We start from the raw sequence: 22,501 nt of genomic DNA on the forward strand, positions 1-22,501 counted from the left end.
TGGCAACCATCATGACAACTACCTGTGTATGCTGAGGATGAGCTCAAACACCTCCTTCTCACACTGACCCAGGTAATCCCGGAAATCCTTCACCAGGATAACCAGGATCTTTACCTGGAAACCCAGGATCTTCAGAGATTTGACGAAGGACTTCTCATCCCCTTGGGACTGGACCTGAAACATACACTTTATAACTACAGAAACTTACTTCCAACATACCATAACTTTTTAAAATCAGTTGAAAAGAAAAGTATAATACATATTAGATACAGCGGTAGCAAGTAGCAAACTTTTGAATATTAATAGACTGTCCTTCCCTTGAGTATAACTTCTTGTACTATTAACCTATTGTCTAACATTGTATGTAGTAATACTTCAGCTATATCATGGCAGCCTGTAAACAATATGTCTGGACAAGTTCAGAGTGATAGGACATCGATCCTTATCTCACCTCATACACATATAACATTTTCTAGTTGGCTAAGCACTCTTCTATTATGTTCAGTGCTTACAAGCCAGTAATATTTCTATTTCTATGCTGGAATGCCAAACTCATGTGGTACTTTGGGGCAGTAATTCTTTATTTCGAATAACACTAATCCACGTATGATGTATGGAAATTATCAATGTTTTGCAATGCAAATCAATGCAAGGGAGATAACTCTAAACCTGTTTTTCTTGTCATCTGCAAATTCTAGCAATGGCTACAAAAAGATTTGTACCCCTGTTTCAAACAATTCAATTCTGACTCAGAAAATATAAATAAACATCCAGGGTACATCAACCCATGTGCCCCTCACGACCAGTAAACAACTTTTAATATCATAGTTCTACTATAATACAACCAATTCTAAACTAGAATCCCCACCAGTTAATAATGTCATTTTATCCCACTGAGCTGTTACCATTCCATCGTCATCCATCCTTGGCAGAAGTTGAAACAGGTACTGGTAGCCTGTCATTATCTCCCGACACAGGTGCCTTATCATGCGACACATGTCCAACTGACCCTGTAGCAGGTGCTTGTATTGGCTGCTGATTCTGAAGAATATCACATAACACCAGGTTTAGACCACTACTCCATCACTAACTCACAAATTAGATGACTTATCATGATAGGATAGGATAGAGGATATTTATATATCGCACATATCCACGCACTAAAGAATGCTCAAGGCGCTGGTATTTCTCCCTCGATTCCCTCAATGTCAATCTCAAACAGCACATCATATTTCAATCTCAACAGCCTTGGGAGTATACAACTCTTGCTGCCACTTGGTGCACTGACTTTATTGAGGCTCTCTCATCCTTACAAGGTACCTATTAACAACTGGGTTGACTGGGACACATAGTCACGGTACTTTGTCCAAGTTCACGGCACGTTGCTGTACCCGCAGCTAGGTGTTTGCATGTATTCATGTGGCCACCATTTGGTCATATACCAACAGATATGTGGGTTCTTTTAAGTGCACAGGGTTGTGTGCTGTACACTAGGGGTTGTGACAACACGGAAAGAGTCTGCACACAAAGCTGAGGCCAAGGTTTTTACACCCGGTCACAGGTGGGCTCAATCATGACACCTCAATTCTGCTGGATTACTAGCCTGGCGCGTTAGCCAGCTCGCCCACCTTGCCCCCAGTCATGTCCAGCTGACCTCGGTGCTCGTGTTACTAACGTACAACTATGTTGCTTATTTCAAAAGAAAAATCCAGTGAATATTGTTGTTGTTCTAAAAAGAATTGAGTGAGTTCAGTTTGAGGTGGGCAGAAAGGTTGAAGTCATTTGACGCTTAGTTTGTTTGTTGTTTACAACCAAACTTAATATTCCAGATACATGGCAACTGTCTCTAAACAACTGAGTCTGGACCAGACAATACAGTGATCAACGGCATGAGCACATCGATGTACACAGTTGGGATATGATGTCAATAAAGTCAGCAAGTCTGACCACCTGATTCCATAAGTCATCTCATACATCAATCATGCATCCATAGCAGTGTCATAATAAGCTTTAATGAAATTTTTACTCACTTGGAGACTGCCTTCCAGAGGCTGACCACCACCTTCATGTCAAGTGCAGTGACAATCTGACATACCTCGAATAACCCATCACAAACTGAAACACAACTGACATCTCAGATACCATATAACAAGCAATCACAAACTTCTCACACACACTCAGCAATATTCCATCTATATGGCAGCAATCTGTAAATGATCACGCCTGGACCAGACAATCCAGTGATCAACAGCATGAACATCAATCTATGCAATTGGGTATAAGATGACATGTGTTAACCAAGCCAGTGAGACTGACAAGCCGATCCAGTTAAGTCACCTCTTATGACAAGCAAGGCTTACTGAAGACCGAATGTAAACCAGGTCTCCATGACTTTTACACACTTAGATACAACAAAACAGTTTTGACAAATAAACCTAAAAACAATAATAATTTATCACACAAAGTTTGTATACAATATCGCATCATATTATATTTCCTTATCATCACTGATAAAAACAATGAGTGAGTTTAGTTTTACACTGCACTCAGCAACATTCCAGCTATATGGTGGTGGTCTGTAAATAATCAGGTCTAGACCAGACAATCCAGTGATCAACAGCATGAGCATCGAACTGCACAATTGGGAACTGATACTATGTGTAAACCAAGTCAGCGAGTCTGACCACCCGATCCCATTAGTCGCCTCTTACGACAAACATAGTCGCCTTTTGTGGCAAGCATGGGTTGCTGAAGGCCTATTCTACCTCGAACCTTCACTGCACATTGATAAAAATACTGATCTGTCGCTTTTATATCATATCATGAAGGGAACTTTACGTACTTAAATGCTGTGGAAATTCAACTGATGTACACATAAATCATCAAACTGGTATAATCCAGTGCATGAAATAAAGCCTGTCCAACTGCTCGAGGTGGGCTAGATTTCTGATAGACTATCTAAATTTACAGCTAGACAGCCCAATAGTCTGGTCAAAATATTAGAAAATATGTTCTAGTAATATTCTTTGGATTGTCTGGTCTGGTTAAAATCATTTGGGGCTGGTAATATTTTGAAGTTACAAGGTATTATGTCTAGCTGGGTTTTTAGCTTATTTCATATACTGTATAAGCCCCATGTTATTTCATGTTCTGAGAAAGGTTCTCCAGGATTCAAGGTGAGAATGATGCTTAAACTGAGGTAGAATTACAGGAAAGTGAGGAAGCCACATATATACATACATACAGTATGCGGCCCGCTCATCGCTTGTCATCACATACAAACAGCATGGAACACTCTTCATATTATCAACTACTACTTTACCTGTCATGTTTAATTATTTACAGAAAACTGCTACTACTCAAAAGAGGTGAAAGAACACTCATTTCTAATTACATAACACAAGTTATTCTGTTCAGCACTTATCTGTAGTGAGTGAGTATGGTTTTATGCCACTTTTAGCAATATTCCAGCCTGCTCACAGCAGGGGACACCAGAAATGACCTTCACGTATTGTACCCATGTGGGGAATCAAACACAGATCTTTGGCATGACAATCAAACACTCTAACACTAGGCTACCCAACTGCTTCACATCAACCAGATGACAAGACTTGCTTTCTCTGTAACTTTTAACAAGTAATGAAGCTTGATTACTGTAATATGTTTCAAAACAAAATGGAGAGAGGTAATTTTCAGTTTCTGCTGTGTGACAGACATACCCTGACATAGATCCTGAACATCTTGTTCAGTGGCTTCTCCTGCGATGGTTGTCCGGTCAAGCATGTTCAGGAATGCCTGCAACAGCAAGCTAGGGATGTCACGATACAGATGCCTCATGATACGATACACGTCTGGATATATTCATCGCGATACATTTCCAACATTTTGTGGTAACAAGCAGTCATTACCTTTATTGCAAGATGTAACATAGCTTGCCAGTAACCAATCACCAAATATTTTGGTAGAGATTACCAGAAAAGAGAAAACTGAGTTTCAGGTAAGTATCCTCATCATTATCAGTCAAATCTAGGGGGAGGGTGGTTGGTGTCTTAATCATGGCTTAACACAGTATTGATAAGTCTTCTAATTATATCAGCTTAGTGTGGGATGTGGAAGGATAGCTTGAAGTGGTTCAGGTCTTAACTTGACTAGGTTTGATAAAAAACATCTTTTTGTTGATATCATATCAAACTCAAAAGTCTTGAACACACAAAAAAATTATGCAACAAAATTAGAAATTATTGCAGTATGAAGACATACTGACTTGAATAATTATCACACACAGAAAAAGAATATGCAACAAAATTAGAAAACCTGCACTATGAAGAGATGCTAACTTGAATAATTATCAACATATTTTTGAGTCCAGGATCTTAATCCGCTTTAAGTTAATAATTACTTATCAAGCTATGAAATATCACATCTAACAACTGATCAAGTGCCATATTGTTGCCCAGGCTGTCTGCATTCTCAATTCAGACATTCCATCAATGAACGAAAAAAACCAAAACAACTGTCAGTGCCCTCTGTTCGCAGGAACCTCACATCTCCTGACAGTTTGGAACTTTCTGTTTTTCATTTATTAAAAGTACATAAATGTAATTTTCTGAATAAAATTAATATTTTATACTTATCCTGACTCATGCTTAATTGCTTATCTCCTCTTCCTAGTGAAGGTAGTGGAACACCTGAAATCCTTTGAAGTTCCCTTCTAAAAGAAGCAGACATAAAATTCACACTCACCCATGAATTACCTCCCCTCCCACCCACATGGTCAGCTGATCGGCCATGATACTCACTCTATCCTATAATCCTATGAGAATTCAGCGTGTCTGTGAGGGGTGGCTGGGAGTTCTTTTGTCATGAGTCAGGATAAGTATAAAATATCACATATTATAAAATTACATATTTTTCCTTATCCTGACTCATGATTAATTGCTCACAGAATCCGACGGAAACAGCAGTGGGTCAGACCACTGTGGATTCTGCTGACTGTTACAAATTACGTCCAGTAATTCCCCACCCTAACGGGAACTTGTAACGGTGATAATTCGGTCCTATTCTTCTCATATTCATTGTAGATTCTGAGGGGATGACATCCAGTCGAACTTGTCTATCATAGAAGGTCTCGTTGACTGGCACGTGATGACATCAAAGTAACTAGCGTCCTGGCTTAAAGTTAATCAACGAAGATATTTTATACTGGAAGAATTTGATGGTACCAATAAAGCCTCAAAAAGGGACTAATGAAAGCAACTATTAAGATTAGGTATGAGTCATTCTTGTATGACATAGGACATTATTTCGGGGGGAGGAGCCTAAATTGTCATGACTTCTATTTTGTTAGTTGTCTGGTGAGTGGTGCGTGATTCTGGGCCCCACCGTTGACTTGAGGAGTTCTCTCTGTATATTGACAGAATGGCTCAGATGAACTTACAGTATCACAAGTTGTACAAGAAACCCAGAAGTTCTTCCAGGACATAGTAAACTAATGTTGTGCTTAGACCAGAAACTAGGGACCTTTGTTTGTGAAAAACTATTCCAAAAATAAAAAAACTTGAACGCCATTGTGGACTTATCCTTGAGTATACCGTCTAGCTACATCATCCCCAGACCGAGAGTGGAAGAAATACAGATTGCTTAGGGAGAAGGGTATGACACCCTGACACCCTCAGTTAACAATAGGCTTATTGGCGATCCGAGTGCCTGGCTGATTAGTTGAAATGCTTCCCGATGCAGCATCCATTCTGTTGGGGATGGACAAAGAGGACGAGATAGGGTGTCTGCCATGATATCGCAGGCAACTAGTAACTAAGTTGAACAGTTGAAACGTCAGGTATAGTAGAGATAGTGATCTCGTTGACCCTTGTTTGTTTATGTAAAAAGCTACTGTTGAGTTGTCCGTGTGGATCATTAATAGCTTGTCTCTCAGTGCTATCGACCAGTGGTGGATTGCATGAATGACTGCTTTCATTTCCAACTGGTTGATGTGAAGAGCCTGCTCCTCTTTGTTCCATATTCCTGCTGCTACCTTGTTTCCTAGATAAGCCCATCCTTGCAGGTGATACGTCTACATAGAGATGGTTGTTGAATACCGGCTCTAACACATAGGTTCCTGTGCAGACATTCAATCAGCGAGTCCACCACAGCAGAAAGGGCTTCAAACTGTCTGGGAGCGGAATCTGTCCTCTGTTGTTGAGATGAAGATTCAAGAATTGTTGTAAGTAAAGCAACTGCAGTCTTCCTCTTCTGGTCATATCTTGCGCTGACGTGAGGAGACCTAGTAGACACTGCCATTGTCGAAGTGTCAATGGAGAGAGTAGAGTTTGCATTATCATTTCTTGAATCTTGACCCATCGGTCCTCCAGGACTACAATCTGATTCAATGTAGTGATGAAACCCGAGGAATTTGATATCTTGTTGAGGTTCCAGTTCTGACTTTAGGTGATTTACTAACCAACCCAGTTGTGTTAGTAGCCTGATTGTGAAGTCTAACTGTAGTCTTTTCTCTTGATGCTTGATCTTGTAGTTGACTTTTTTCTTGATGCGCTTGTACGCTGTTGTCCAGATAAAAGCGCTGCGTAGCCCCCTGAGTTGTAGATAGTTGACAATGGGTTTGGTTACCCAAGTAAATAGCCATGGGGCTGAAGATATTCCAGATGGTAGGACCGTCCATTGGTAGTGCTGACCTTTGAAAAGGAAGCGCAGATATTTCCTGGATTCTCGATGAATTGGGATACACAGGTACGCATCTTGCAGGTCTATGCTGGCTAGATAGTCTGCCAGTCGGCAGAATATTCATGACATAGTCGTCGTTGAGGATTCCCCAATTTTCCCTGTACAGTTGAAGACGTCAACCAACTTGAGACGGTTGCTGATATGCTGAGGGTTCATTGTGTGTACAGAAAGATGATCTGTTTGATGGGCATTTTAGAAGTATAGCCAGTCACCAGAAAGTAAGATTCTTTATGGATAACAACTTCTTTTTGTGTACTTGATGCGTCATTTCAGTATGGATTCATATGCTGTTGTCAAACAAAATCATATACACTAAAAGAAGTCGTTATCCATGAAGAATGTATATAGAAATGTTGGGTTTGGAAAATACATGTTCTCTGAATTTGCGCTCGATCCAATCAAAAATCATGTCAGTAGAGATGGTAAACTACTGCGTGGCTGGAATCTGTCATTCGTCCAAGTATAAAGCAGGACTTGAAACTGACAAGAGTTTGCACCAGTTTCCGTCAGTTGAAGTCATCCGAAAAAAAATGAATGTAGTTTGTTTGCAACCCACAGACATAAAAACATGTCATGTGTATCACACGTACCTAATTACATAATGTGGCAGACACGGGACTTGTGTGCACGAGTCATAAATCAACTTATTTTCTTTATGTCGTATAGTCTGATAGGTGTTAAGTTCAAATTGCATGTGGTCAATGATTGAAGCTGTGTATTGCCTGTTGTCTTTAGCAGACAGACAGACAGACATATAGGTGTGAATAAACCAGACACTGAGCTTTCTCTGTGACAGAGACTGCTTACCACAATCAACAAGTTTTTTACGCAACGAGTAGATTATTTACTTGTTTGTATACACAACCAAGATTAGACTACTGCTCACGACCTCAGCATGCATACTGTTTCAAGCTCTGTGAACCTATTCAGTGTGCATGCGTTATGAACGCAGCACAGCACAGCTGTTGAAACCAGTTTTCCCCCCAGCGCTGGGGGGAATTTAGTGAAACGTTTGAACTCCGATTTCGCGGGCTTTTTTTCATCGCGGTTTTTTTCAACTTTATAGGTTGAATTGGTTGAATTTTTTATGATTTGTTTCGGTAAGTGCATACCGAAAGGTACCAGAATCTGCAAAGTTGTGTTTTACGTTGCATGTGACCTTTAACGTATGGATGTCATCATTCTTCATCTTATACGTGTTGAGTTCATTGGAATCCTTAGATGGTGAAACTAGGTTTAAGCCATCCGTGATCCATGATGTGAATTCTGAATTCGAGAAGAGGGCTTCTTCCCGTGACACCTCTCTAAGTGTCATTTGATGAAATATGTGTTAGATAAAGATACAATAATCACAAATTTGTATAATAATAATAATAATATATATATTAAAGCCAAATACCACATACAACACAAATTTAGTTTGAAAGACCAAAAGAATGAAAAACTTATCGCTGTATATGAGAGAGAGTATCATGGCCGATCAGCTGACCATGTGAGTGGGAGGGGAGGTAATTCATGGGTGAGTATGAATGTTACGTCTGTTTCTTATAGAAGGGAACTTCAAAGGCTTTCAGGTGTTCCAATACCTTCACCAGGAAGAGGAGATAAGTAATTAAGCATGGATAAGGAAAAATATTTAGATATTGAGTATCAGTAATCGTTTACCATCTGGAGACTGTGGGTTTTACGGAAGAGAGATGAGAGAGGTTCAGACAGCATCCCCAACAGGTCCTTGTACAGGTCACCACTATCCTGCATGGGAAGAAGAAGCAGATGTCATTACATTTCCTCTCTGGCATTCCATTCTGAATTCTGGGACATATGATTTGTTTGTTTGATGTTGTTTAAAGCCACTCTCAGACATATTCCAGCTATATGGCGGCAGTCTGTAAATGAGCAAGTTTGGAGCAGACAATCCAGTGAGCAAGATCATGAGCAAGCGAGCCTTAACACCTGACCCCGTTCGACTGCTGAAGACCAATTCTAAGCCAGACCTTCATGGGTCCCAGGACATGTGAAGGAATATGAAGGAACAGCTGCATGGAAAGTCCTTTAACTTTCTGGTGGTTTTTTTTGTGTGTATTTGTAACCCAGAATCCTACAAGTCCCACTTATTCAGAAAACCCAAAACATCCAATTAATCCAAATGTACTGTTACTGCACACTGGATTATAGTATCTTCATTATTCCTTAATGTGACATGGCATTAAATCCCGTAACAGAAGTATGGCATTTAACCAACATAGCTCATCTGTGCCCTATACCCAGTACCACAATTTCATTACCTTTTACTTTGTTACCTAAGCATCAGTCCATCAATGCAGTCTAAGTAAACTTATCCTCAGTACTTTTCGTTACACTCCACCACTGAGTCTAACAAAGCCTTATGGGAGGTCGCGTCAGGTAACCTTTGAGATTGACCAATCAGAACACAGCTTACCAAATTGTGAAAGTGGACATTCGCACATACCCTTTGAACTTTTATCTCGAAAAGGTTCGTACCCGAACGATTCCGAATGATATTTAGTGTACGCTCGCTTCCGGGTGATTCACATGGCGTACGTGTACGGCGTACAGCCATGACAACGGTGAGTAAACCATCGCTGAAAATAGTGTTTTGGGTAATATTCAAGGATGTTATCTTGCGGATATATTAGCTAATGGTAACCATGTCAACAGAAACCCCAAATTGTATATACTGCAGGTCAAATACAGTAAAATACTTTTATAACGAACTACAAGGGACCACTGAAATTAGTTCGTTATATCTGTAGTTCGCTATTCACGAAAATCCATTGAAACAGTAAAACACACTATACAGTACAACACATTCCTACTCAGTTTATTCATACATTCATTCATTCAAATTACGTTCTTTTCACTACAAAGTCAGTAATCTTACACAGGTCACTCGTCACTACGCACTCGTCATTGAATATATCATCTTTTAAAAGTCTCACGAGTATCAAAAGCTTCTGTCCACATTTCTTATGTGTGTGGGAAGCATATACACAGGCCTTTTGAGGGGATGCACTTGTCGTTTTCTATTAAATCGCCAAAGACCGAGTTGCTGTGTCGGAAGTATACAAAACTAGGTCGTCAGCGACGAACTTTACGGTCCGGCAATCTGATTGGTTAATAATGCAAACTACAACTTCACATGGGTGTAAAAACTGGAGTGTGTTTTGTACACAAAAGTGTTAGCCATTGACGTCTAACTTATTGGTCAGATTTCAAAGTGAGCGCCGCTAATTGACACTGATTGAATTTGCTCAATTGACTATTCACACCATTAATTAGTGTTAACTGGAACTGTCGAGGATTTCAAAGTGAGCATTGCTAACTGGCTATAGCCGTCAGTTTGTTATATCCGTGTTCATTATAAAAGTATTCTACTGTAACTGTGTTATATGCGGATATTTGTTTGTGGAGAGATCGGTGTCGGTGACCTGAATATTTTGAAAGTCCCTACGATTAAATAGTAGCCGTTGTCTGATTGGTTAAATCTACTTAAGCGTCTCGTGTTTGATTGGACGGTCATTGGTTGCTCAAAGGTTACCTGACAAGACCTTCTACTAGGTTTTGTTAGACTCAGTGGTGGAGTGTAATGAAATATACTGAGACTAAGTTTACTTATACAGTCCATAAATGCATCACAAATTTTCAGAAACTTTTGCATTTTCCTATAAAACATATTCTTGCTTGAAATAAGGAAAATTAAAGTTGTCATATCAATAGCCATCAATATCAAGTACATGTTATTTTATTTTATACATCAGTGATTTAGGGACATGGGGCTTTGCTGTGCTGATTTCCATCTTCTTTCCATTTATCTCCTGCTAATGATGCTGGCCATTTTCACATAAATGTCATGACACCAACAAGAATTGATTTGTTGATAACCACATGTGACGTCATATTAACCAATCATGATCGATCACAGATATTATGATTGATTCCTTGATTACTATTTACCACCGATTGATCATCAATGAAATTGATCAATCATAACACCACTAGTTGGAGATAACTTCAAATCAACCGGGAGGGAATTCCATATAAATGCGCCTCCACCTTTCCTCCTTAATCTACGTAGGTGAGGCAATTTGAAACCAGAGGGTGTCATTTTATCACACTTGGGCTCATCACTAACACGTAACCAGGCCCCGATTTCTCGAAACAAACTTTAGTCTGAGTTTTGACTTAAGTTCAAGTTTTTGCTCAAATTTGAGAAAATGCAGGAACATGATTTGAAAACTTAAGTTTGTTTCAAGAAATCGGGCCCAGGTCTCAAAAGAAAAAGCATATCAATGTCATTATCCACAATATGATCATTAATGTCAACAGTCTTGTTTTTACATGACAGAGACACCTTGATTAAGTCAGACATTGGGTCACAGTGAACCGTACAAAAGGGATTCTACAGAAAGTGCCAATTTTAACTGTGGGTCCCAACAAAGGTAGTGATCTCACCTTGCAGTGGGAGTAGGAGCCTGCTAATATGTGTACTGTACAGCCAGGGAGAGAGTGCACATGCTCCACCTCCAGCTGACTGCCCCGATTGGACACGCCCCTAACACAGATCTCCACACAGTCCACCACCTCCACAGCTATCTGCAACGTATGCACATAGTTCCATAATCAACGGATGCTTGATGTACTACATTTCTATCCTGGTCACACAATTTTTCATTCTTAGATGGCTAGAGAGTATACAACCTGACTCACGTGAGGAATCAGGTGACATGCTGTCAAACTGTCACCCATCCTTGCAACTAAGGACTCCTTGCAACTAATAGTTTGACTTGTGACTTGGCACACAATATGACCAAATATACATATGTGAACATGAAAATATGAAAATGAAATAATTACATACCAAATGAGAGGGAATGAGTGAGCATGGTTTTATGCTGCCTTTATCAATATTTCAGCAATACTCATGCAGGGGACACCAAAAATTGGCTTCACACATTGTACTCATGTTTGGAATCAAACCCGGGTCTTCAGTGTGACAAGTCAACACTTTAACAGTAGACTACCCTACCGCCCCCACAGTTACAGAAGCTCACCTTTATTGCCACAATGCTTTCACCATAGAATATCATTTCTAAAGACAGTTGTATTATTGAAGATGTTATGGTGCACAAAGTACTTGACATTCAATCAGGTGAGTGAGGAAGACAGACAATATCCTTCACACATCCTTTGAACATTTAAGTTCAGTGAGGTGAATCTTGTGGGTAAGTATGGTTTCACGCTGCTTTTAGCAATATTCCAGAAACATCACAACAGGGGAACACCAGAAATAAGCTTCACACATTGTAACCATGTGGGGAATTGAACCCAGGCCTTCGGCATGATGAGCAAATGCTTCAACCACTTGGCTACCCCACCACCCTAGGTGAAGTTTGTAAGGACAGATATGTTGTTGTTGTTGCTACAGTTACAACATAGAGCAATATGTGGTCTGCTGAAAAGGTAAAGTAAAGGCAAAAGCAATCACCTCAAGAGACTGTGTTATTTCCCCAGCAGTGGGACATGTCTCTTGATGCATCCCACTTCGGATACCATCCAGAATCTTGTCAAAATTCTTGCAAGTCTTCAATATGGCAGCAAAGATAGAAATAAAGATAACATTACAATGTTGCACCAATATTCACAACACAAGAAAGTTTCTTGGATTTCTCCTGAAGAAGCATTTCAATGCTATACATGTATTCAGAACACTTGCCATGCTATTTTTAATGCTTTGTTTATAGATTTCTTTAAGAAAGATCATGGCTGATTGGTGATAAACTAAATTTAGTTTGCTGCTTCTGTTGTTCATTATTCACATATGACCGTCATCTTGGATTGTTGAGATGTAGAGACCTGTATTTGGTGAGGCTACAAATCTTTATTCTTGTACACAGACATAACATTCAGAATTTATCATTCATAGGCATTGGCTATAACATGTTTAACAATCTCAACAATCTCAACATCCAGGCCTTGGCATTTGATTTGTACATTACCGGGAAACTTGGGGTCAAAGGTGCTAGCTTTAAGTTTGTCTGGTATAGTGAGAGTGAACTCAAGACCTGTACACCAGTCAAGCTTTTAAACAGGATATGTTTGTTTTGTTATTAATTGATGACCATCAAACAATGCTGATTTGCTGCCAACAAGGTTGATGTATGTAACTAAGAGGCTGAGCTGAGTGAGTTCGCTAATCACTTCATTAACTGGGTCTTAGGGGTAGTAAATCAGTTCGCTATAACTGTTAATTTGCTACTCATGACTTCGTTATTCAGGTATGATTTTAAAGATATCATGAAGAACTATTGACAGTATTTTTTAATTTGTTTGCTATATCCATGTTCTACTGTACTTCAAAAGTTACTTAATTATGTTGCCATACATGCACTAAAGCTGAGTTCTAGCTAAACAGGTTTCTGGCATGTGAGACACCTATTTCAGAATAACTAATACTCTCAAACATCCTGGACAAACCTCAGATTCACCTGCCATTATGAATTTAGTACCCTGTGCTTGCAAATATGGAAAAGTCACCTCTCGAAAACTGGGATCTTGACAAAATTTTACCATCTTAAATTCAGCAGTATTACGGATAGGGTGATTATTTTCTTTTTGTTTTTTGGGTGAGTGAGTGAGTGAGTGAGTGAGTGAGTGAGTGAGTAAGTGAGTGAAACCTCTTCCCAATTAATGGGCTCCATTATCAGTGCTATTTGTAAGTAAACTGTAAACACACTAACAGACCAATGCCTGTATGTCTATCTCTGGTGTTTAATAATTACATACTGAGTTTTATTTAAGTTTTGGTGCCAACTTGGACATTATATTTTACCTTGTCAGCAATCTTGCTGAAGATTTTCTGTTCAGCTTCATGTTGTTTAACACAAGGGAGGAAAGAGTGGCAGATTATCTTCAGGATACCTGAAATGACACAAATGTTGCCTGGCAACATGAACAACTGATCTCCTAATCATGACTTCTTGTTAAGTTACAACATTTTAAGCAATATCCTGTCATATCAAGGTGGGGGACACCACAAATTCTCACTTCCTACCTATGTGGGGAATTGCCCATGGGTCTTGGGTGAGATGAGCAAATGCTTTAACATATCTTGCAGAGACCTAATTTAAGCCATCCTGTTTTAACTAATTCAGTCTGTACCTTCAGCCACAGGTTTGAACCTGTTTGAGTCTGTAAGACGTGATGGTCTTGCAAGTTGACTGAGATTCCCATTTCACCTAGTCCAGACCTTCAGCCTCAAGTCTGAAGACTGAGTATGTAAGACTAGGGATGGTCTCACAAGCTCAGGTGAGAATGTTCAGATATTGATACTAATATGTATCGAAAATTACGAAACTTTCTTGGGGTAAAAACTGATATATGGAAAAGCCAACCTTCTCGTTTTGGGAGGAATAAAATATTAGTCAGAATGACAATACAGTTGTTCCTATGCAGAAAACCGCAAAAAAAAGAGACTATTATTTTGGATAAAAGATACATTATCATGAAACTTAAGGCTAGAGGCACATTTTAGACACTTGCAGATTTGAGTTGCATCATGCACTGCTAATGAACAACAAATTGGTTCAATGTTGGTAATGTTCGAAAATCTGCATTAAATTAAGTGAGTGAGGGAGTTTCACGCTGCACTCAGCAATAGTCCAGCTATATTGCAGTGGTCTGTAAGTAATGTCTGGACCAGACAATCCTGTGATGAACAATATGGGCATCAATCTAAGCAATTGGGATAGAAGTGCAGTTAATCTAAGATCTCACTACAACTGAGTAAAGAATAATTCATTTTAAAAATCTCACCAATTTCCTCTTCAATATTATTCACTTGATGTAAGCATGTCTAAGAGAGTTAAGTTTGTCCAACAGCAACTGGTCAAGTAATGGCCAACTTCATTTCATGTCAATAATATCATGTGAATTACCATGATTACGTAAGATGATCATAGTAAATGCTATGTGTTAGTCTGAGATGATTTGTTACATGAGCAATCATCTATATGTTGTTTCAGATGTTACATTATTTTGCCTTTATCACGCTTGTCAACAAAAATATGAATTTACAGTTAGGGGTAATAAGTTTTCAAACATTCTTTTCTGTATATCTGTGTGTGGAATGGTTTTGATTTTTATGTCTGTTTCCTACAATGCAGTCAGCTATATGCCAGCAGTCTGTAAATAATTAAATCTGGACTTGCCAGTGTAGTGACTGACATCATGAGCACTGGTATACAATGACATGCATCCAAGGCAAAAAGCCTGATCATTTGATCCCAAAAGTGAGTGAGTGAGTTTAGTTTTATGCTGCTTTAAGTAATATTCCAGCAATATCCCGGAGGGGAACACCAGATATGAGCTTCACACATGCCAGTAGATCCTTCTTAGGAACAGTTCAAATGATGCCAAGAAGTCTATTGCCATTAAAGATTCCTTAAATATTTTCAGTAAGGATACAATGAGCTTGGGCAGAGCTTCATCAAGGTTCTCCAAACATTTCTTCTCATCCCAGCTAACAACATCGTCCAAGAAGGCTGCCTGTGACATCTCTTTCGCACTGAAAGTGAAAACAGGTCACAAATTCATTGGGAAGATTTTGAAGCAAGGGAATATCTAGAGGTCTCTCCATTTTCAAAAACTGAGGTTATGTGTATCGGCCATAAAGTTTCAGAGTCCTTGGACATGCAGACCTCATCAAAAGTCAGATGTCTTGTCTGCATAACAAAAGAACTTAATCTCGTCAGAAAGGCAAGGATGTCATCTGTTGAATGACTGCATGCCCTGCTACATTTAAATGAAGTTTCAGTTGCGTAATCAAGAAGGGTGAAACAAAACAAACTGTTTCAATCACTTATGGCACCCTGTAAATGATCAAGTCTGAACCAGACAATCCAGTGATCAACAGCATGAGCTTCCATCTGCGTAACTGGAATATGATGACATGTGCCAACTAAGACAGTAAGCCTCACCACCTAATCACGTTATTCGCCTCTTACTACTTACTGAACATCAAATCTAACCCGGTTCTTCACGGGTATACATGGATGTGAAGTCACCAGTTAAAATGTGAACAAGGATGACTCTAAACAAAAGTCACTGGCATTATCTCTATTCATAAATATTGTACAGTAAACCTGCACCTGTTACTCAAAGCCGTAGTTTGCAGAAAGTCAATATTCCAAAAGTCATGGATATGCTGGAAACAGGAAGGGTGAGTGAGTCAGTTTAGTTTTATGCCACACTCAGACATATTCCACTTATAGGGCGGCAGTCTGTAAATCATCAAGTCTAGACCAGACAATCCAGAGACAATCCAAAACAGCATGAGCATCGATCTGCGCAACTAAGAACTGATGACATGTGTCAACCAAGTCAGTGAGCCTGACCACCCGATTCCATTAGTCACCTCTTACAACAAGCATAGTAGCCTTTTAAGGCAAGCTCGGGTTGCTGAAGGTCTCTTCTATCCCAGACCTTCATGGGTCAGCACAAGAAGACGATGAAAGATACAGATACACAATGTTGATACATTTACTGGTGAGCACTTGTAAACAAGCTTCCTCTGGCCATGATGGAAGAGGCATTGTTGTGCATACCAAAACGATGACCAACCGAAAACACTATGTCACTATGACCAGAGAACAGTGACACCATCAACCATAGATAGGCTGTGTGAGTAGGCACCAAGACACATGGGAACTGCCAATGTGAAGGTAGAGAGTCTTTGTAAATAGTAAGATAAGTGAAAAGTGTCATCAGTTGGCCCTTGACATTTCATCATAACAATCGCATTCGACTTCAATCTTTGAATCTCACGAAAATAAGAGACCCATTGACGTTCTTCCCGCGTTAAAGAACGCTAACTTCGCTCATTGCTGAAAAAGATGGATTTTCAAGTGTGAAGGTAATGGAGAGATTTTGATTTTTCGACTTGCAGAAAAGAAAATAAGATCAACCTACCAATGTTACAATCACAGTAATCCTAGATTGAATTTGCCGCCTTCGTCTGCTACGCCATAGTTGTTGTTGACAAGTATCGATAACTTCCGGTTTATTCCATTTTCCTTCGGTCAAGGGTATGTAAAAAAATGCAAAGAAGTTTGAATAAATATATCACTGCAATTCTCTTGTTCACTTGGTCACACACACCCTTATTAGTAGTTATATACAGTCGTAATCCACTTCATGAAATTTTAGTAGAATTTTATCACAAATACATTGTGTAGTGAGCCGGAAATGACCTTTTGGGTAATTCCATTGTAAATATTTTGCGGGAACGTGGTGGCGCGAAAGATAGTGTCACACTGAAAGGAAAGAGAGAAAAATGCCTGGTAGAACTGTGCAACCTCCTGAGCTGTCTGACAGTATCAAGAAAAAGTGAGTTGGTAGCCAGCATTTACAAGCAATTGGTATACAAATTACACAATCTTGTTATCTCTATCATTTGATACATACAGACATATTTGTTCCCTATTAACGGCGATCCTTATTCTCTGTACATATGGCTAAGTTTTAGGTAGACTGTAATAGTTTTGAGCCAGAATTTATTTCAGTAGCCACAACTCACTTCGCATTTAAGTAAAATATACGGAATATTTGGAATATTTTCAGTTTTGAATGGTCCTTTCTTTGAGCTGCCAGTTTTAGGGAGGGAATCCAAGCAGTGAGTTTCCGGTTCATTTGGTTAAAAGTTTTAAGCAATGCCTATCAAAGAAGTCATGTAAGCCAATGCTAGTGTAACACACGTACATCAGTGAAGCATAAGCATACACCCGCCATCAGTTTTGCTACCGGCTGCAGTCTCCCCTTAGGCAACCTACCATCAAAGGCCTCACTCCTGCATGTCTCCTCACAAAGACGATAGTAGGACTTGCATGTTGTCATTGGATGAAGTAAATATGCTTATAAATGCAGCACTTAAACTGTTGTGATCAGTAATTGAGCTTGCAAGTTTGATTGAATGTGTTATTTTTCAGACTTGGGGAGCTTGAAGAAGAACTCAGCGAAGGTGATATCACACAGAAGGTAATAGACAGATGTGGCGAATCCACTATCATTAATAATATCAATGGCAAATTAAACAAGATAATTGTGCTAGCATTGTCATGCTGTCTCACATTATTGGAAAAAAAGATCTTATCTTTGAAGATTCCCTTGTTTGATGGATGGATCTGGATTAGAATTGATCTTCAACCTGCTAGTTGTAAGAGGCGACTAAAGGGATTGGATTGTCAGACTCTCTGACTTGTTTGGCACATGTCAGCGGACACATCATCATATCCCAACAGTGTAAAGTAGAATGAGTCTATTTATATAGATATACAACTTCCTTATTTCTGTATGGCTGACGTTTCCATATAGATTCTGTTGTTGTGGGCAAGCAAATTTGTGTCATATCTAGTGACGTTTTGATTAATTGAAATAATCAAAGATTGGTCGCTTTGATCAAACGACCAGACACAGACAGTTGATCACATTTGTTCGTAATTGAACACAGGACTTTGAAACTACTGTTATAGTCTTTGAAAAGCTTGACAAAAGAACATATCTTCAAAATAGTCAGAGCCGGCAAATGTGTTTAATTCTTAGAAAACAAGCTTCACTGACTATTTCTTTATGACTCCAGGAAGTGTATATTAATGATATATTAGTCATCAGTAGCAAGTTTCATTGTGCTGTACATACCTGATATAACAACCTGATTAAGAAAATCTGAAAAATGATGCTAACGTAACCAATTTTATTTGATGAAATGAAACAATCATCAATTGAGAGATTTCAACCAATTTCCCAACACTAGTCATCACCTGCTGTACAAAAGATACAACAGAAAGCCTCCAAACTCCTTGTCAGAAAATTGATTGTTTGCTTAACAATGACATAAGAATCTATGTCCAAATATGGCATAAACATATGGTATCCATAAAAACCTGTGCTTATTTTTCATCTACCCAACCAAAGAACCCAGTAGTGTAGAGATGCCAACCAAAGAACCCAGTAGTGTAGATCAATGTTCATGCTATTGCAGTGTGGGAAATGTAAGCTTGTCCTGTCGTCCGTTGCTGGTGAGAATTCTTTAAAATGTTTGACTTTAGTTTGCTGTAGATGACCCACTGACATTAACATCCAGTACTTCTTGAAACATGACAATCTAAGTAAACTTAGCCTCAGTACTTCTTGAAACATGACAATCTAAGTAAACTTAGCCTCAGTACTTCTCGTTACATTCCAGTACTGAGCCGAACAAAACCTTATGGGAGGTAACCTTTAGGTTCATCAGTCAGAACACAGATTACCAAATCGGGAAAGTGGACATTCGCACATACCTTTTGAACTTTTTATGTTGAAAAGGTTTGTACCTGAACAATTCCAGATGCTATTTAGACTAGAGTATGACCCCATCCGGGTGATGCACACGGTGCATGTCACAATCATGACATCGGTGAGTAAACAGTTGCTGAAAATAGTGGTTTTGGCAATATTTAAGGATTTCATCTTGTGGAAGTATTATTTAATGTTTACCATGTCAACAGAAATCCCAAAGCGTATATGCTGCAGGTCAAATAACTGTGTTTGTGGAGAGATCTGTGTAAGTGACCTGAATATTTTGAAAATCCCTCCGACCTCTAAGTGGTAGCTGTTGTCTGATTGGTTAAATCTATTTAACCATCTCACTATTGATTGGATAGTCATAGGTCGCTTGAAGGTTACCTGAGGCGGCCTTCTACTAGGGTTTGTTAGCCTCAGTGGTGGAGTGTAACGAATAACACTGAGACTAAGTTTACTAAAACGTGATGACACAGGGCTCTATTAAGAGATGTCTAACTACTTGCATCAGGTGCATTTCCATTTGAAATCTTGGTGCAACTTGGCTACCAATAACTAGGTTGCTCTTTGCAATATGGGATTGCACCAGTGAAACTGATAAAGCACTTAATCAAGCCCACTGACAGTAGCTAAGCAATCTGTAATGACTAAGGAAAGTTTAGTTTTTGTGTTTTAGTAATGAAGCAGAATTTTGCTGATAGACTAAACCATGACAATAATTATGTTTCTGTCATGATTATATGTCATTCCAATTTCATTAGATATGATTCTCATATATTTTTTGTGGTAGTAGGAAAAATAATGAGATGTGCTTGAGAACTGACCACCGACTTCTTTATTCAGGGCTACCTGAAGAAGAAGCACAAGTTGATTGAACCCTACTATACGGATGATATCCGTCAGAAGGTCCATGAGTTGGAGTTGGAATTGAAAGATGAAAGTGTAACTGAGGTAAGTTCAATTGATTCCTGTTGTGGTGGCTTTTTGGGTACTATCACAGATTTCCAGGTATAAATGGACTGATATGAACAAAGATCAGGTGCAGTATATGATAGAGTACGGTGATGGAAAGGATTACAAGAGTCAAAACATGAAGATAACTGTTTGCGTGTGATCTCTTCTTAGGAGCTGATAATCTGAAGCAAATGTCAAGAATTCCTAAATTGGAATGTCTTTGTTACATTGTAGGTATAACCACCATTTCAGTAAAAAGATTTCCAGGAAAGAGAAGTTGAAGAGCTAAAATATTCCTCTGTAGTTAATTAAATTGATGACCGTCTAAACAGTCTTCAAATACATCTATGGTAATTACCTCAAATTAAAGAAATTAAAAACATTTAAAAATGTCAGGTAGTAATGTTTTCCCTTGGTTATTTCCACCAAATATCTGAATTACAAAATAAAAATGTCGCTACTTATGCAATTGTGATTACAGTGATGTATTGTGAAAACCTTTTTAATGTGACATGTCTTTCCCTGATGATTCCCTTGTTTCAAAACTAGCAGTCAAGTGACTGAGCCCACAGGTCCTCATGACTTTGTGAAGATTAGAGATTTAAAAGATTAGATGTTTTTGAGATGACCCTTGATGCCAAACTACTTAATTGTACAGTGCATCATGACAAGGTGGACACTTAAGTGCATCCCACCCAACTCCTTCGCCAATTGCTATGTTACCATAGCATGCAGTAGATTTAAACCTAATGTAAACGTAGAAAATCTTTAATTGGTTAACACCTGTAAATCAGCACAATCTATATAAATTTGCAGGAATATTTACGTACATTGAATGCTTGACTTGGAAATGTAAGATTCTTCTTTTCTTTTTTTTTCCCAACAATGGCCTCTCAAAAGAAAGCATTAATTATCAATGTCTCTTTAACAAGCATCAACCAACCAAATTACTTGCCTCAACCACATCCCAACTTTGTGATATTGTCGTCCATTTGTGTCAAGATCGTTTTGTTGAGAGTCAAAGTCGGGTTTCAGTCGACTTGCAGAAATAACAATAAATAATTGGTAGGTGTTAATGACAAGGCCAGACACTTTGGTGCACCCCACCCATTTCCATTGCAGATCAATGCGCTGCTATCGCATGCAGTCAACTGAAACCTAACGTATTGGCCTATCGAACACCACTCATAACAGTGTTATGAGTGGTGTTCAGTAGGCCAGTCATCCATGATTGTGTTTACGTTAGGTTTTAGTTGACTGCATGCGATAGTAGCGCATTGACCTGCAATGGAAATGGGTAGGGTGCACCAAAGTGTCCGGCCTTGTCACAGTGTATTGTACTATGAAGCATTTCGAGTCAGGGGTCATCTGAGGTTTATATATATATTTTTAAGTGTCTGTCTGTGTAACATGTACGTCACTAAGTATCATGGTGTTAATTACAGAAAGGATACTTTAAGAAGCTGGAGAAACTTCTTGATAGTTTTATGACTGCTACACCAGAAGAAGTAGGAAAACTGAAAAATATTGAAGAGCAAGAAAATGGCCACTCAAATGGCAGTTCAAATGGTACAGAGTCCTCAAGTGCCAATGTCAGTGCTAATGGCAGTACATCAAGTAGTAACGGCAGTACATCAAGTAGTAACGGCAGTACATCAAGTAGTAACGGCAGTACATCAAGTAGTAACGGCAGTTTGTCAAGTGCTAATGGTAGTGCATCAAGTTCTAATGGCACTACATCAAGTGCTAATGGAAGCTCAAGTTCCAACAGCGCCAACAGCAACTTTGCAGCACGGAATGGCAGCTCTGCATCAGCTCCAACTGAAATTGCTGACGATTCAGTGGTTAATCAGGTATTACATATGCATATATGGCTCAAGAAGAAACATTTTCAGAAATGATAGTGAGTTGGTCTTTTTTCACTTTTCACTGTATTCCTGCAATATCACAGCAGGGACACCAAAAAGGGACTTGACACATAGTGAATCTTAGAGCAATTGAACCAGGGTCTTCACTGGCCCATAAGAAATGTTTAATTATGTTTGTGTCATTGCTTGAAAGCACACATTGTTTATTTTCTTTTTTCACTAAATCATGTGAAAATTGTCCCAGCTGTAACAACACAAGAGACCTCCATACAATCTAAAGCCCTTGTCTCTCACAATTTTGTTGTCCCCAGCTGCAATGGGGAACGGGGGACTATTCAGGAGCATCTGTTCATCCTTGCGTATGACCTGTTTCTTGTAAACTTGAGAACTCATGAACTGTTGTACCCAGTGTCTTCAAACTTTGTGACAGCCTACATTGGGGAATTAGGCAGTGAGCAAAAAGTAGAAAGTATTCAATATGTTATAAATATTTCATTTTTCTTTAGTGTGGGGGGACCTTGCCATGTTTACAATAAGTATGACAACACAAATTCTAATGAAAAAGGGTGTTGAGAGCTATGTCCGGA

General features: G+C 39.0%; 2 protein-coding genes across 2 annotated transcripts in view; one reads left to right on the top strand and one right to left on the bottom strand.

Annotated features, from left to right (window-relative positions):
- LOC137272285 (FIGNL1-interacting regulator of recombination and mitosis-like) overlaps window positions 1–16,817 on the bottom strand; it is a 29,646-nt gene extending 12,829 nt beyond the window's left edge. Inside the window, exons 1-11 of the mRNA XM_067804647.1 lie at window positions 16,726–16,817; window positions 15,223–15,322; window positions 14,572–14,611; window positions 13,589–13,677; window positions 12,245–12,340; window positions 11,212–11,352; window positions 8,404–8,490; window positions 3,720–3,795; window positions 2,031–2,115; window positions 906–1,041; window positions 23–174 (exon numbers count right to left, since the gene is read on the bottom strand). Of these exons, the coding sequence (XP_067660748.1) occupies window positions 23–174; window positions 906–1,041; window positions 2,031–2,115; window positions 3,720–3,795; window positions 8,404–8,490; window positions 11,212–11,352; window positions 12,245–12,340; window positions 13,589–13,677; window positions 14,572–14,611; window positions 15,223–15,312 (992 nt within the window). The 5' untranslated portion in view covers window positions 15,313–15,322; window positions 16,726–16,817. The remainder of the gene's footprint in view (window positions 1–22; window positions 175–905; window positions 1,042–2,030; window positions 2,116–3,719; window positions 3,796–8,403; window positions 8,491–11,211; window positions 11,353–12,244; window positions 12,341–13,588; window positions 13,678–14,571; window positions 14,612–15,222; window positions 15,323–16,725) is intronic.
- Window positions 16,818–17,015: 198 nt separating this feature from the next.
- Window positions 17,016–22,501, top strand: part of LOC137273259 (DNA (cytosine-5)-methyltransferase 1-like) — a 36,350-nt gene continuing 30,864 nt past the window's right edge. Inside the window, exons 1-4 of the mRNA XM_067805797.1 lie at window positions 17,016–17,142; window positions 17,742–17,790; window positions 19,936–20,043; window positions 21,492–21,899. Coding sequence (XP_067661898.1) covers window positions 17,090–17,142; window positions 17,742–17,790; window positions 19,936–20,043; window positions 21,492–21,899 — 618 coding nt within the window. The 5' untranslated portion in view covers window positions 17,016–17,089. The remainder of the gene's footprint in view (window positions 17,143–17,741; window positions 17,791–19,935; window positions 20,044–21,491; window positions 21,900–22,501) is intronic.

Source organism: Haliotis asinina, chromosome 2 (assembly GCF_037392515.1).
Source record: "Haliotis asinina isolate JCU_RB_2024 chromosome 2, JCU_Hal_asi_v2, whole genome shotgun sequence".
NCBI classification, from domain to species: Eukaryota; Metazoa; Mollusca; class Gastropoda; order Lepetellida; family Haliotidae; genus Haliotis; species Haliotis asinina.